A 14,733-nucleotide genomic window follows, 5' to 3' on the forward strand; every position below is an offset into this window, starting at 1 on the left:
TATATATATATATATATAATTTTATTTTTTTATTTAGTTCCTTGGCTGAAGCATCCTAGTCCCAGAGTAAACCAATTTTTCCACGATTTCTGCCACCTCAAGGGAAGTTTTTTTAGCTCCTGGCAAATATTTTTATTTTATTTACTTAAAATAACTAAATCTAAATTGCAGAAGCATAATTTCCCTCTGGGTTAGTTTTAAATTATTTAATGTATCATTTGATAAAAAGCCAAACAATGTGCCATTATCTATTAGTTATCATGCTGAAGTATTTTTGTGCTTTATTTTACTGTAGTTTGTTATTTAAAAGTTAATCTAAAAAGTTTAGAAACTTTAAAAAAAAAGAAATACATTTATTTAGACCATTATTGTCAATATTATTTCTGCAGATCATATTTAAACCCATGTGCAGCAGCACTTGTATAACTGAATCATTTTTCAAAGGAGTGTAAAGTATTTTAAAGAAGCCTGTCTAATTTTGAGAAGGGTGACAGTTTTTCATCCTCCCTCTGCAGCTGGGAGACACCTCAGTGATGGTGACCGCTGTCAGCAAAACCAAACCCTCGCTGTCTCAGTTCATGCCACTTGTTGTAAGTTCCTGTCCACTGCAAAGAAATTTACAACCCTGTGTTGTTGTTGTTGTTGTTGTTTCAATGAATGTGTTTAGCTAGTCGTGCTCATTCAGAGGAGCTTTGCACAAGGTGGATTCTATTTTTGGATTTATCTTGGTTACTGATTGTTATTTCCTTTGACAGGTGGACTACAGGCAGAAAGCAGCTGCTGCGGGTCGAATCCCCACCAACTATCTGAGACGAGAGCTGGGCACTACAGACAATGAAATCCTCACCAGCAGACTCATCGGTGAGCTGGATGTACCCTCCTTTCATCACGTTTAGACATTTGTGTTCTGTTCCTGCTATTAACCAACTCCACTTTGTTGCTCAGATCGCTCGATCAGGCCACTTTTCCCTCCTGGGTACTTTTATGACACTCAGGTAACTTCAGTTTGAACTTGTTTTATTAATTATTCATTTAAAGCTTTGCACTGATTTCCTTTAGATCAGAAATAACCGTATTCTTTATTGTTTATGTCTCCTAAAGGTTCTTTGTAACCTGCTTGCAGTTGATGGTGTCAATGATCCAGATGTTCTAGCAATTAATGCAGGTAACAAAAAGAAAAAAAATCCTGGAAGCTCATTATTACAAAAAAAAAAAAAAAAAAACCCCTTTCAAAAACTCTGCTTTGTTTCACTAAAGCTTCGGCTGCTCTGGCTCTGTCGGACATCCCTTGGCATGGACCCATAGGTGACAAACCACACAGCAGTTTCTGTCCCGCTCAAATGTTTTAGATCGACTCCTTTGCCATTTCCGGCTGTTACGTTACAGTCCTGATGAAGGCCTGCTCTGACTGGACCTGATTGTGGGTCTGCAGGTGCTGTGAGAGTTGGCATGGTTGATGGAGAGCTGCTGGTCAACCCCACCAGGGCAGAGATGGCGTCCAGCAGTCTGAACCTTATTGTGGCCGGAGCCCCCAGCAGTCAAGTGGGTGAGTTTAAAAAGCCTATCCTAGCGTTCGACAAGATAAAATGAATTAGAAACTGGGGAAAAAAAAGAAAAAAAGTCAAACCTCTGGTATATGTAAGTGCATCATGAGTTGATCACAGATGTCAGACTGAAAAAAGGAATCAGATTAAATTATTTGAGGATCTTGTTGCTTTTGTAAACCTAAACTAGACATTTAGCTTATTTTGAATTATTTGCTGCAGCCTTTGAATTAAAAACTCTTTTAATTTCCTCCAGGTTGAAAGCGAAAATGTTTAAATTGAGAGAGGGAGTAAGACCAGAGCTCATGATGTGCAGCCTGAAAAAAAAAGTATGGAATTTAAATTAATAAGTCTTTACGTCAGGAATAAGTATAGAAAAAGAATATATAATGTGGCGGGAAAAAAAATCTATTTACAGCTTTTTTTCACTTTTTCTATTACCAAAATATAGGATATTTAAAGCAGTAAATGCCATGAATTTATCCTTCATCTCTTCTTGTCCTTTAGTCCATCTGTTAATACATTTATTATTCCTTCCTTTTAGTTCACATTGAAATTTAAAATGCATGCAGAAAACAGACAGTAAACGATGTTTGCCTGGAATAGGACAGATCATTTTAGCAAGAGGAATGTGCAGAATCTCTGTTGTGGAATATCGACTATAAAAAATAGTCAACTTCAAGCTCCGTATGCATTTGTCTTTTATCTCAGTAAAGAAACTTTTGTCATATTTTGGGAGTGCATCAATTTCAGTTTACTGGCAAATTACCAAATTTTAAAAAGCAGAAAATAGGTTTAGTTAGTTTTTGGAAATTACGGCAGAATTTGCCTGAAATTCCCCCAGCTCCTTCTCTTTGCCTTACCAAAACTCGGCCTTTGATCCAAACGTCTGTTTCCGTCAGTGATGATCGAGGCGTCGGCCGAGAACATGCTGCAGCAGGACTTCTGCCACGCAGTGAAGGTGGGAGTCAAACACACTCAGCAGATCATACTGGCCATCCAGCAGCTGGTGCGGGAGCAGAAGATCACCAAGCGAACGCCGGTGAAGATGTTCTCTGTTCCCATGGAGATGGTGGATCACGTGCGGCAGTAAGATCTAAGATCTAAAGTGAAGCAGCCAGTCTGTTTTGGAACAAAATATCTCCATCGGTGTGAATCATGATCTGTTTGTCTTTGTTCTAGTTTATTTGCTGAGAGGATCTATGCTGTTTTTACAGATTATACACATGATAAGGTAGAGCCTGCTATCCCATCCATTTATTATCATCACTGAAATAGCCTGGGCTTCATATGATGATGGCATTATCTTCTCATAAAAAAAAAAAAAACATAATGTATTTCCTCTCATGTCAGATTTCAAGAGATGAAGCGATCAATAAAGTTCGACTAGAAACTGAGGAAAACATAAAAGGTGGCCAATCTTTCATCTTCTTACTAATCTTAATTTCTAAATTCTGACTTTCATCATCTTATGTGGTGATTAATGTTTGCGTTTAGAAAAATTTCCGCAGGCTGAGCCGTTTGAAGTCATCGAATCGTTCAACGCTGTGAGCAAAGAGGTCTTCCGAAATTTAGTGCTTAATGAATACAAGAGGTTGGTGTCACCGGCATTACAGTACTATTATACCTCAATGATGCTTTGGGAGCTTTATTTATAATAAAATCTGCTTTTTATTCATGTCAAAGATGCGATGGGAGGGAACTGACGGCTTTAAGGAAGATTTCCTGCGAAATTGACCTCTTCAAGCCGCTCCATGGCTCCGCTCTGTTTCAGAGAGGACAAACTCAGGTGTGTAAAAAAAAATATATATATACATAAAAAAAAAAACAACTTGTTTTTACTATGAATGTTCCTTAATAAATTCACTTAAATTCAGTGCTGCAATAAATTATACATTTATTTATAAATGCTTTTTTTTTTTTTTTTTTTACCTCTTTGAAAACAAACGTGTCCACATGTCTTAAAAGTTTGGTTCCATTTTGCAGTGCACCTTTTGTTTTAAAATGGCTAAAATGCAACACATCAAATGACAAAGTGTTTTTTGCATGAAAAAGTACAGTTAATATCATTTTTTAAATAATAATAAAAAAATCTTAATAGACTATTTTTTGTACTTCCTCCAGGTGCTTTCCAGTGTTACATTTGACTCCCTGGAGTCGAGCGTCAAGACGGATATCATCACGACGGCTCTGAGGTGAGACGCTCACCCGCCTTGTGAGGGTGAGGGTGTCAAGAAAAAGCAATGTTTGAAATCATGATTTAATTTAGACATAATCAGCATCTATTCAATGTTCAAACTTAGAAATTTCACTGTTAAGGTGCGTTAGTGTCTCATTTTGTGAGCATTTTCTGCAAAAACACTGGAATTCTCATTAGATTTTACACAACCTCCAAACAGGTTTAAGCCTCTTTTAATGGAGTCAGACTTTTCTGGTTTATGTAAATGCCCTGTTTAGCATGTTTACACTATATTATGTACATGTGATGTAAAGTACGGTATGTCTATTCTTGGGGGCAGTGCAGTTAAAGTTTATATTCATAAAAAATTGTATAATTTGAATTCAGACAATGAGCAAAAGTCCTTTAGACTTCAGTTTGTTTTTGACCTGTCTACAAAGTCAGCTGTAAGAATGATCTCCTGTGTAAATAATCAAGCAGGTTAAAATGAAAGTGTAATAAATCTTTCTTTTCTGGCTTTGTTCTGCAGTGGCATCAAAGACAAAAACTTCATGCTTCATTATGAAGTGAGTAAAAATACTCATTTATTTGTTCATTGGGAGAAATATGGGAGCTTTTTTTTTTTTTTTTCTTTTCTGCTTTAATTTTAAAATCCATTTCGTCTGATTTCAGTTCCCTCCTTACGCAACGAATGAGACTGGAAAGGTGGGAGGACTCAACAGGAGAGAACTCGGACACGGTTCGTGAAAGAAAACAAAAAATGGCAACACGTTGATGTGTATCAGCCACAGACTCCGTCCCAGTACTGTATTGCCATTAAATTTCTCGTTTTGTGTGTTTGCAGGCGCTCTCGCTGAGAAGGCTCTGAGGCCCGTCATTCCTAAAGATTTCCCTTTCACCATCAGGGTCACAGCTGAAGTGCTGGAGTCAAACGGTTAGCGCTGTGATGCATTCTGGAAACTGCGACACAGTTTAAAAAACCCCAAAAACAAACAGTACTAGATTTCCCATGACTCCGATTTTTTGGTTTTAATCTCCTTTCAGGATCGTCTTCGATGGCTTCGGCATGTGGAGGCAGCCTGGCTCTCATGGACTCAGGTACTTGAAGCTCTCAGGTCTGTTTAGTAGTAAATTTCATTTAGAGTTTAATCATAAATATCTTAACAAAAATTCATGCCAATTTTATGCATCACTCAGTTCACAGAGCACTCATCTGAAGTACGATGATGCCTTTTGATAAAACTTCAATTGATAAATATGTCAAAGATTTGCAGGAGTGAGGATAACGATAATTTTCATCCGAATTCATGAAGTCAATGCTAAAACATGGAGAACTAATTGATGGTCTGGTTACTTTTCACTGAGAGATTCTTTGCTAATTTATGTCCATATTTGTGTCACCAGGTGTTCCCATCTCCTCTGCGGTGGCAGGTGTCGCCATCGGTCTCATCTCCAAGGCGAACCCGGAGAAACCAACCGAGATGGAAGACTACAGATTGCTGACGGATATTCTGGTACAATTTTCTGCTTAATTGAGTTTTGAAAAAAGATCTGCTAATGAAATAATTTCAAAAAAATGTTGAATATTTGCCATTTATGCCCTTCTGAACAGGGAATAGAGGACTATCTAGGAGACATGGACTTCAAGCTGGCAGGAACAAACAAAGGCATCACTGCTTTACAGGTGCTGCGTTTTAAGACCTGGCAGCTGGTAACAATAAACGTCTCCATGGTCATTTAAGTTCATTTCCTTTGTTTTTCTTCAAGGCTGATGTGAAGATTCCAGGTTTACCTCTAAAGGTGGTCATGGAGGCGATTCAGCAGGCCACAGGTATACAAGTCCCTCTAGAAAGTCAAGATTACTTTACTAAAATATAAACGTAATTTTTGATTGAATGTTCTTCTGTTTCAGTGGCAAAGAGGGAAATATTGGGCATTATGAACAAATGTATAGCAAAACCCAGAGAGAAGAGGAAGGAGAACGGACCTGTTGTCGGTAGGTTAGAAAAATCAGGCGGTTTGGAACCTGTTAAAATAAGTTTGTTGGTGTGTTAGACTTATGTTTCGTTGTTCTGTTTTTTGTTTTTTTTTGCCTCAGAAAATGTGCAGGTGCCTGTGTCTAGGAGAGCTCGCTTTGTTGGTCCGGGAGGATATAACCTTCGCAGACTTCAGGCTCAGACAGGTATTGTTCTAGTAATGAGGTCGTGTCTGGAAGATGTAGGAATACAGAGCCTCACAAAAGTTTTCTTTCACTTCAGTTTTGTTAGAATAGCAGATTAGAGTGCATTTTAACCGAGTTTCTTGTAATAGAGCCGCACATTGTAGAGCATGATTGAAGTTGAAATAAAATGAAACATGTTTTTTTTTTGTTTGCTTGTTTTTTTTTAATATAATTTGAAAATGTGAATGTGTGACATGCATTTGTATTCATTTACATTGAACATTGATAGAGCTGAATACAGGGTAATATCAGAAGAGCAGCTGAGGCTCATCCTCCACATTTGGATCCAATCCAGATAAAATGCACAGAAGTTTGTGACTGTAATGTGTCCCAATGTGGAGAGGTTCAGGGGGAAATAAACTTTTGAAAAGTATATTGAATCACTACAGACTTTTAGCAGAATATAAATGGCATACATTTTCTTTCCCCTCGCCGACACCCGTCAAGGTGTTACAATAAGCCAGGTGGACGAGGAGACTTTTTCTGTGTTCGCCCCGACACCAGGAGCGATGAACGAAGCCCAAGACTTCATCAAAGAGATCTGCAAAGACGACGTGAGTCCTCGCCTGGTTTCACAACAGATCCTCTGGCTGGATCTGTCACCTTCCTGAACTTAGCCATTCCGACTTGAACATTTATAGAGTTATGGCTTTCTATTGATTTATGAAGCAAATGTTGGCATTTGTGTCTTTGTTTGGCAGCAAGAACAGCAGCTGGAGTTTGGAGCTATCTACACTGCCACAATCTCAGAAATAAGGTATGGAAACACTGCAGTACAGTTATAATATAATAGACGTTAGCAGCTTTGCTAAGGCAGCACTGGTAGAAATATGTTAAAACTTTTTAATTTCTCAATATAAACTCATTGAAATAGTTGTCAACTACTTTAGTCATCGATTAATCGTTAACTGGATTGTACAGACTCAAAAGGCCATTTGCTGAAAAAAAACCCCCAAAAATAAAACATATTCAGAATATTCAAAATATATATACATTTGCATTTAAATTAAAAACACCATTGTCTGTAAATATGTTTTACCCTAAACTCTTCAAGTGGCACAGTTTTAGCTTCACCTTGTTCAAATTCAATAAAGTAATAAAGGTAATAAAATATTTTTCTTGTTTTAAAGAAAGAATTGTTTTTTGCATCTTTTAATGTATTGCTAATGTTTTATATATAAAAAGGGTTGGCCAAATTCATATTAAACTCTGTGTAGTGGGAAATAAGGTGTTAGCGATGTGAAGGGAGACGAGTGAACGCTTTTGGGAATATACAATTCCAGTTGTTTTAAACTTAAATTATTGCCTTGAGTGCAGATGTCGGCAAGTTTACGTGAGTGGCTGTTGCATTGTGTCAATAAAATTCAGCACCGCCATCTTGAAAGTCATGTTCTCTTGTATTTCCCATTTTGTGAGGAACCCTGCTGTTACTAGAGTGGCAGTAACAGCAGGTGCACTTTTACGGTGCACTGCAGCTCCTGAATTATTATATAATGGGTACAATACTAATGGCTTTTCCTTTCCTCTGTAGGGACGTCGGTGTTATGGTGAAACTTTATCCTAACATGACTCCCGTCCTACTGCACAATTCCCAGTTGGACCACAAACGAGTCAGTACATTTGCATCTGTTTAAGTTTAATGAAGGCTTAAGAACAGATTGTAAATTAATTGGTGTGTTTTTTCCCCCTTGTTTTAGATTAAACATCCCAGTGCTTTGGGCTTAGAGGTGGGACAGGAGTTACAGGTAGGTGTTTATAAAGCTGGTTGTTTCTTGATTTCATTCTCTTACTGCAATATAATGTTTAATTTGTCATAATGACAGGTGAAGTACTTTGGTCGCGATCCAACAGACGGAAGAATGAGGCTGTCTCGGAAGGTGCTTCACTCCCCCGCGGCAACCGTTGTCAAGACGCTGAGTGAGAAGCAGAGCATCTCCATGGGCGCCAGCAGCGTCCACAGGGACAACAGCGATTCATGACCGGGTGCCACAGCAGGCTTTGTCTGACAAGAAGGGATTCACGCTGCGGCGATGTCTTTAGGGCAAAGACTTAACGGAGAAGGCTGCCAAAGGGAGATGTTTTTGTGGACTGAAAAAGCAGACGGAGCTGCAGGGCGTGAAGATGACAGAGATGCCGTTTGACGAAACAAGCAACCTGGTGGCAGTGTGCACAAAGTGAGAGAGAAAAGTAGCTGTTGTCGTGGTACTGATCTGTTTTTACGTCGTCTCAGTGCATGAAACGACTTGGAGATCTGTTCACATCGCAGATCAACTCTGCTTTTATTACTCACACCTGAGTTACAGTACTGGCTCTTTTTGATTTGGAGCTCCATATTTAATATCTAAATGTGCACCGACAGACTGCCGGGATCAAAATATGGACACAATAATGCGGAAAACATAGACAAGACATTTTGTCTTGTGTTATGTTTATAGTTTGTGAGTGATCTGTAAATAAAGGAATGTCGGGTTCTTTTATAGTATATTTGCTGTGGTTTCTTATTTATTTGTATTTTATCGAGTTTAATAAAATAGTACCTTTCTAGAAAAAAAGGGAGATATATTCAAACACAAATTGTGTTAATGCATAAAATAGTGCTAAGAAATACATTATAATAAAAATGTATTACATTACAAGGAAATAAACTGAAATTGACATAGAGCACAAAAAGTGAGTGCCAGAGAAAGACGCACAAATAATCACTTCTGTTATTCTGCACGTTGAAGGTTACATATTAAATAAGAATCTTATGTAATACAAAATAGCTTAAACCCACAAGGAAACATAAAAAAGGCTTCACTTTCAGGTGAAACACTAGTGGTAATTTGCAATACAAAAAAAAAAAAAAAAATCCAGAAGTTGTAATGCCAAATCCTTCAATACAAAAATAAGAAACATGAAGGCTCAGGTGCTAACTGAAGAGGTGGAAAAGTATGGAATTTGATTGCAAAAATTTTCCAGATTTGATTAGGGGAGGCAATGAAATTGCATCTATCACTTTGTCATTAGTCTGTACATCCATATTACAGTCTTTATGCAGTTTTTTTTATTATTATTATTTGTATCTGGAATATCTCACAAATGTTTACTATTTATTTATTTATTCATTCATTCATTCATTCATTCATTCAAGGAAACTTTAATATTAACATTTTTGTTTGTTTTCTGGCACGACTGATAAAGGCCACATGCTGAAACGTGATAATTTGTTAATGTCGTTTTTAAAATAAGCCTTTTCACGATCAGGAAAAATGTGGATTTAGCATATTGAACTTGTTCAGTACCCTAAAATATACAGGTATCCTTTGCAACATGTGTCTTATGGACACAATGTTGAAATTATATGAATATATGAACTTCTCTGGATGGATGTTGCTGCGATTCTTTTCTTTCCCTGCAGGTGGCGAACTCATGCAGCCCTTGTAGGGGAGCAAAGCTCCGCCCATCCGACGGCAGTTTGATTGACATCTACGAAGATCGGATTACAAGATGGCGGTCTGTGGACGTTAGCGAGGAGGCCGTTAGAGTTGTTGTGCTTTCTTTGAATTTTACTGTTTTATTAGCAGGCCTTCTGCTTAAACCCTTTATGTGGTAGACGTAATATGTTTATGAACTAGGCAAAAAAAAAATTATATAACTGCTGCCGTAAACTTTCATTAGACGTGCATGTTTTATAACATGCAGGTGGGAAAAAAGTTAACAGGTCGAGGAAAACACTAGACAGGGCGAGCTGATAGCCTGTTAGCTCAGACTCGGTTAACCATGTCGGACACTCGGCGGCGGGTGAAAGTGTACACCCTGAACGAAGACCGACAATGGGATGACCGGGGCACCGGACACGTTTCGTCCACATTTGTGGAACGACTGAAGGGAATTTCGTTATTAGTTCGAGCCGAATCTGACGGTGAGTTCCTCGTTAGCATAGCCGCGTTACGTTACCTAGCTTTAGCATGCTATCTACTGCTTGTTCGGACTCGGGGCTTTCAGTTGATGATTACTTGTTTTTATGAGGCTATGTTCTATAAAGCCAACTGTCTTTGGCAATTAAAAGGGTTTATGTTGTTTTAATCTAAAACAGTGTTTAAGGATTATTCGGTTTCCATTATTTATTTGAATAACGGACACCTTTATAGTAACACGGGGAGGGGGGTGGGGGGCCTCGAAGTCTCGCTTTACACGTACAAAGTTATCATAATAGGCTAACCACATTTGTTCGAGGAGAGATGATACAAATAAATCTTACTTAATTTTATGACGAGTTTTCTGCGAATGTTGCCTTTTGGATTTTTTTTTCTCAAGTCTTATTTAAATGCCCTAATTGCTTAGGCATATAATTTACAATAGAGTTGCCTATCTTACTTTGAACACGTCACCGTCGCTTTAATAAATCACCTTTCTCACTCTTTTAGGTTCATTATTGTTGGAGTCGAAGATAAGTCCGAATACCGCATATCAGAAACAACAGGTAAAAAAATTTTCAGTGAGCTGACCTCACTCTTTGAGCTCAATCCAGTTGTGTCTCTTTATCTATTATGAAAGCTACTAATTTATGTGAATCAGATGCGGATCTTTGAGTAAAACTGCGTGTTTCTTTATCTCGCTTCCAGGACACACTGATTGTCTGGTCAGAAGCAGATAATTATGACCTTGCCTTAAGTTTCCAGGAAAAGGCCGGCTGTGATGAGATCTGGGAGAAGATTTGTCAGGTATTATCTAACAAACGGATGTTTTGAGCTCAGGGTCAATTCACAATTTGGCTCATTTACAGTCAATGGTCACATCCCTGTCCATTTTTGTACCTATAAACAAAATATTTTGTACTTACGGTTGCACGCCGATTTATCTGCTTAATTAAACATTTTGAGGTAATTTATTATAAAAAATTGTTACATCTCAAACTGCCGTAAAAGTTGTATAAATGATCTGAACCCCTTTTTCGGTGTTGCTACTGAAATGGCCATAATTACATATGATTATAGATAATTACAAAATGTTGTACTTGGTTATTCATTCATTTAATGATTTGTCAAACATTTGTCGCCCAGGTTCAAGGCAAGGACCCTGCTCTGGACATCACCCAGGACCCCATCGATGAGTCCGAAGAAGACCACTTTGAAGAGATCCCAGAGACGACCCACCTGGTCGAGCTGCCGCCCTGCGAGTTAGGCCGGCTCGAAGAAATCGCCGACCTGGTCACCTCCGTCTTGTCCTCGCCCATCCGGAGGGAGAAACTCGCCCTGGCGCTGATGAGCGAGGGCTACATCAAGAAACTCCTGGGCCTATTCAGAGTGTGCGAGGACCTGGACAACCGGGAAGGCCTGCACCACCTCTACGAGATCGTGCGCGGCGTCTTGTTCCTCAACAAAGCGGCCCTGTTCGAGGTGATGTTCTCGGACGACTGCATCATGGACGTGGTGGGTTGTCTGGAGTACGATCCGGCGCTGGTGCAGCCGAAGCGGCATCGTGAGTTTCTGACCAAGACGGCGAAGTTTAAGGAGGTGATTCCCATCACAGACTCGGAGTTGCGGCAGAAAATCCACCAGACCTACAGAGTTCAGTACATCCAGGACATAATCCTGCCCACGCCATCAGTGTTTGAAGAGAACTTCCTGTCCACCCTCACCTCCTTCATCTTCTTCAACAAAGTGGAAATTGTCAGTATGTTGCAGGTAAGGACAAAAGCGGGTTTACTTACAGTATGAGGAAAAGTGACAAGTGGATGCCTTTTGAGAAAGTTTACATTATTTGATGGGATTTTCTATTTGTACATTTAATTTTGATGATCCAGTGTAATTTTTAGATTGAATGTTCTTCAGTGTTGTCTCGTTTATGATGCTCTTTCTTCCCTTTTGTCAAATAATTAAAAAAAAAAATGATAGAAGCAAATTTTATGATGGCATTTAAAAATATTAATGAACATGAAATTATATACCTGTAATAATTATTTATTATTTTGCAAATGAAGTTTTGTATGTCAAAATTTGCTCTGTAGCAAGAAATCAAAGTTAGCGGGGAAGCATACAGAACAAATGGGTTGAGATGCATTTTAACGCTTCCTGGTTCTCAACTAATTTGTACGATTCAACTTTTTTTATTATAATAATTTTGTTTCCTTAAATTTCCTCAAATGTTTGTGTATTCTCTTTTTTTCTAACCTTATCTGTTCAGATTTTCTCTGTTTTGAGAAAATGTTCAAGTTTCTGCCTGTCACGTCGTCTGGCTTAAAATTAAAACATGTTCATCTGAGATTTCTGGTCTTTGTGTTGAAGCAAAATCTCAACGTCTGAGAGACGACCAAGTGTACTCGCCGTGCCAAAGTAATGCGCAGAAGCAAATTAACGTTAAAGGAATATATAAATTTTCTGTTAGTTCTTTCCAACTGTTCTTACACAGGTGAATGGAAACATTTCTAGAGATAACCATCATGGTAAGCGCCAATAAATGTCAGGATTGGGTTCTCTTCTTTCACCATTGCTTGAGTTTATCTCCAAGTCTTCTTACTTTGGTAGGTGTCTTTGTTTCTAACGTACGTCTCACTGTTGTCGCAGGAGGATGAGAAGTTCCTCACTGAGGTCTTTGCACAGCTTACAGATGAAGCCACAGAAGAAAGTAAAAGAAGAGAATTGGTAAGTCGCTTAGTAAGACTCAAAAACGGTTTGAAGTAATGTTTAAAAGTCCGTTCTGTTTGGAAAATTTTAAAAATGTTTGTTTTTCCCCCCCCCCCCTCTTCCACTCTGTAGGTGAACTTTGTCAAGGAATTCTGTGCTTTTTCGCAAACATTGCAGCCACAAAACAGGGACGCCTTCTATAAAACTCTGGCAAATCTAGGGATTTTACCCGCTCTTGAAATAGTCATGGTATGTTGTTGCATTTCTGTGAATGTAATTGAAATATTTATTTCAGCAAATCTGTACAAAAAACAAACATTCTTGATCCATTGCACTGGAACTGATCATATTTTAAGCAACAGTTTTCTATCAACATTTTTTTGTTCAGGCTAAAATCAACAATAACAGAAATAAATGCTTGAGATATTTCAGTTTAGGCAGAATTTATGTTACTTCTTAAATTGAATTATTGATATAAATTAACTTTCAGGTGATGTTGTAATTTAAAGAGAAAAAACCCCACAAATGTATGCAAATCTCACACGTTTGAGTTTACCATGAATTATAATTATGTGCAGCGTATATACTGAACTGTAAAATCTGCAGTTTGTATTTCTTCAAAGAGAAGATAAAAGATCTGACACCCAATGGAAAATATTCATCTGAATTGACGTGTTTTTGTGCGTTGTCGTCTTGCTCTTATTCTACAATATTGTTTTCCAACATGTTTGCTTTTCTGTAGGGAATGGATGACTTGCAGGTGCGAGCAGCAGCTATTGACATATTCTCGTACCTGGTGGAGTTCAGCCCGTCGATGGTCAGGGAGTTTGTCATGCAGGAACCACAGCAAACCGAAGATGTGAGCAGAAACGTTCTTGCCTCGAAAGTGTAATATTCAGTGTCGCATATTAGTTTCTGTGATATGTTTGTGATATGTGGTGTGTGTGTGCGTGTCTCAAGGTTGGTTTGTAGCTCTGCGGCGACTAGTGTGGAAGTGTTGTACAGTCCGACAATCTGAGATGCAAAGCGTAAATCAACACAAAATAATAATAATAATAATTTTTAAAAAAAACTGAGGGGATGTAATATTCACTCAGCATAGATACAATCAAACTTGATGAACTTGTTTTAATATATTCATCTTTTTTAATGAATGCATCTTCTCCATGTCTGTCTGGTTGGTTTTGTGCTTCTATTTTAGGACGTTCTCCTGATTAATGTTGTGATCAAGCAGATGATTTGTGACTCTGATCCAGAGTTGGGAGGGGCCGTCCAGCTTATGGGTCTGCTCAGGACTCTCATCGACCCTGAAAATATGCTGGCTTCCACCAATGTAAGTAAAGCCAGTTCACATATCTGCCGGTTATCAAAAGAGAAACGACGTCCAGACTTCAAAGAGCTGTTTAAGATTGTTCAAAGTTAACCTTGTAAAGAGCCTTGCGAAACTATTCTCAGTGCTTTAACATTTTCACATTTTGTCGCATTACCACCTCAAACGTAAATAGGAGAGCACAGAGTGATTGCATTTTGTGTACCACCTTTAATCCTCAATGGAGGAACTGTTTGTTGTTTAACACCAATTCCACTGTCACCAACTTCTTTCAGAAAACGGAGAAGACGGAATTCCTGAGTTTCTTTTACAAGTACTGCATGCATGTCCTGACTGCTCCTCTTCTGGCCAACACTGCACATGACAAAAACTCAAAAGGTAAACCTGGTCCCTCAGTGCAAAGCATAATCATAATGTTACATTACAGAAGGTTTTTTTTTAAATATTGATTGCCATCGCCTTCCAGATCATCCAGAAGGATCTGCAAAGATTAACCCAGTTTGTCCAGGTGGGTCCAGTTTAATTTAATTGAACAACCATTGGTCAGCTATGGGATCCAGTTGAAAATTAATTTGCCCCCCTATTTTTGTTGCGCGTTTGAAATGTTCTGATTAGAGCCTTTTTTGTTTGTTTGTTTGTTTTTTTGCAGACAACTTCCAAACGGCTCAACTCCTCGCACTGATCCTGGAGCTGCTCACCTTCTGTGTGGAGCATCACACCTATCATATCAAGACCTACATTATGAACAAAGATCTGCTCAGGAGAGTGCTGGTGCTCATGAACTCAAAACACACCTTCCTTGCTCTTTGTAAGTCCAAACCTACAAACCTTTATGTTGCTCTCCCCCCCCC

General features: G+C 38.5%; 2 protein-coding genes across 2 annotated transcripts in view; both read left to right on the forward strand.

Moving 5' to 3' along the window:
• The window catches only part of pnpt1 (polyribonucleotide nucleotidyltransferase 1), a 12,531-nt gene extending 4,105 nt beyond the window's left edge, over positions 1-8,426 (forward strand). The window contains exons 3-28 of the mRNA XM_015017663.1: positions 516-590; positions 756-861; positions 946-995; positions 1,102-1,165; positions 1,258-1,305; positions 1,433-1,546; positions 2,447-2,633; positions 2,727-2,778; positions 2,898-2,955; positions 3,042-3,138; positions 3,231-3,333; positions 3,669-3,739; positions 4,253-4,289; positions 4,396-4,462; positions 4,568-4,657; positions 4,768-4,821; positions 5,128-5,237; positions 5,336-5,407; positions 5,491-5,554; positions 5,636-5,719; positions 5,822-5,905; positions 6,392-6,498; positions 6,646-6,701; positions 7,476-7,554; positions 7,642-7,689; positions 7,768-8,426. Coding sequence (XP_014873149.1) covers positions 516-590; positions 756-861; positions 946-995; positions 1,102-1,165; positions 1,258-1,305; positions 1,433-1,546; positions 2,447-2,633; positions 2,727-2,778; positions 2,898-2,955; positions 3,042-3,138; positions 3,231-3,333; positions 3,669-3,739; positions 4,253-4,289; positions 4,396-4,462; positions 4,568-4,657; positions 4,768-4,821; positions 5,128-5,237; positions 5,336-5,407; positions 5,491-5,554; positions 5,636-5,719; positions 5,822-5,905; positions 6,392-6,498; positions 6,646-6,701; positions 7,476-7,554; positions 7,642-7,689; positions 7,768-7,923 — 2,133 coding nt within the window. The 3' untranslated portion in view covers positions 7,924-8,426. The remainder of the gene's footprint in view (positions 1-515; positions 591-755; positions 862-945; positions 996-1,101; positions 1,166-1,257; positions 1,306-1,432; positions 1,547-2,446; positions 2,634-2,726; positions 2,779-2,897; positions 2,956-3,041; positions 3,139-3,230; positions 3,334-3,668; positions 3,740-4,252; positions 4,290-4,395; positions 4,463-4,567; positions 4,658-4,767; positions 4,822-5,127; positions 5,238-5,335; positions 5,408-5,490; positions 5,555-5,635; positions 5,720-5,821; positions 5,906-6,391; positions 6,499-6,645; positions 6,702-7,475; positions 7,555-7,641; positions 7,690-7,767) is intronic.
• A 974-nt stretch (positions 8,427-9,400) lies between these two features.
• The window catches only part of ppp4r3b (protein phosphatase 4, regulatory subunit 3B), a 10,786-nt gene continuing 5,453 nt past the window's right edge, over positions 9,401-14,733 (forward strand). The window contains exons 1-11 of the mRNA XM_015017662.1: positions 9,401-9,848; positions 10,354-10,409; positions 10,552-10,650; positions 10,990-11,613; positions 12,493-12,570; positions 12,685-12,801; positions 13,295-13,411; positions 13,754-13,885; positions 14,158-14,260; positions 14,349-14,390; positions 14,532-14,690. Of these exons, the coding sequence (XP_014873148.1) occupies positions 9,707-9,848; positions 10,354-10,409; positions 10,552-10,650; positions 10,990-11,613; positions 12,493-12,570; positions 12,685-12,801; positions 13,295-13,411; positions 13,754-13,885; positions 14,158-14,260; positions 14,349-14,390; positions 14,532-14,690 (1,669 nt within the window). The 5' untranslated portion in view covers positions 9,401-9,706. The remainder of the gene's footprint in view (positions 9,849-10,353; positions 10,410-10,551; positions 10,651-10,989; positions 11,614-12,492; positions 12,571-12,684; positions 12,802-13,294; positions 13,412-13,753; positions 13,886-14,157; positions 14,261-14,348; positions 14,391-14,531; positions 14,691-14,733) is intronic.

Source organism: Poecilia latipinna, unplaced genomic scaffold (genome assembly GCF_001443285.1).
Source record: "Poecilia latipinna isolate Pla-1442-1.1 unplaced genomic scaffold, P_latipinna-1.0 Scaffold2175, whole genome shotgun sequence".
In the NCBI taxonomy this organism is placed as follows: Eukaryota; Metazoa; Chordata; class Actinopteri; order Cyprinodontiformes; family Poeciliidae; genus Poecilia; species Poecilia latipinna.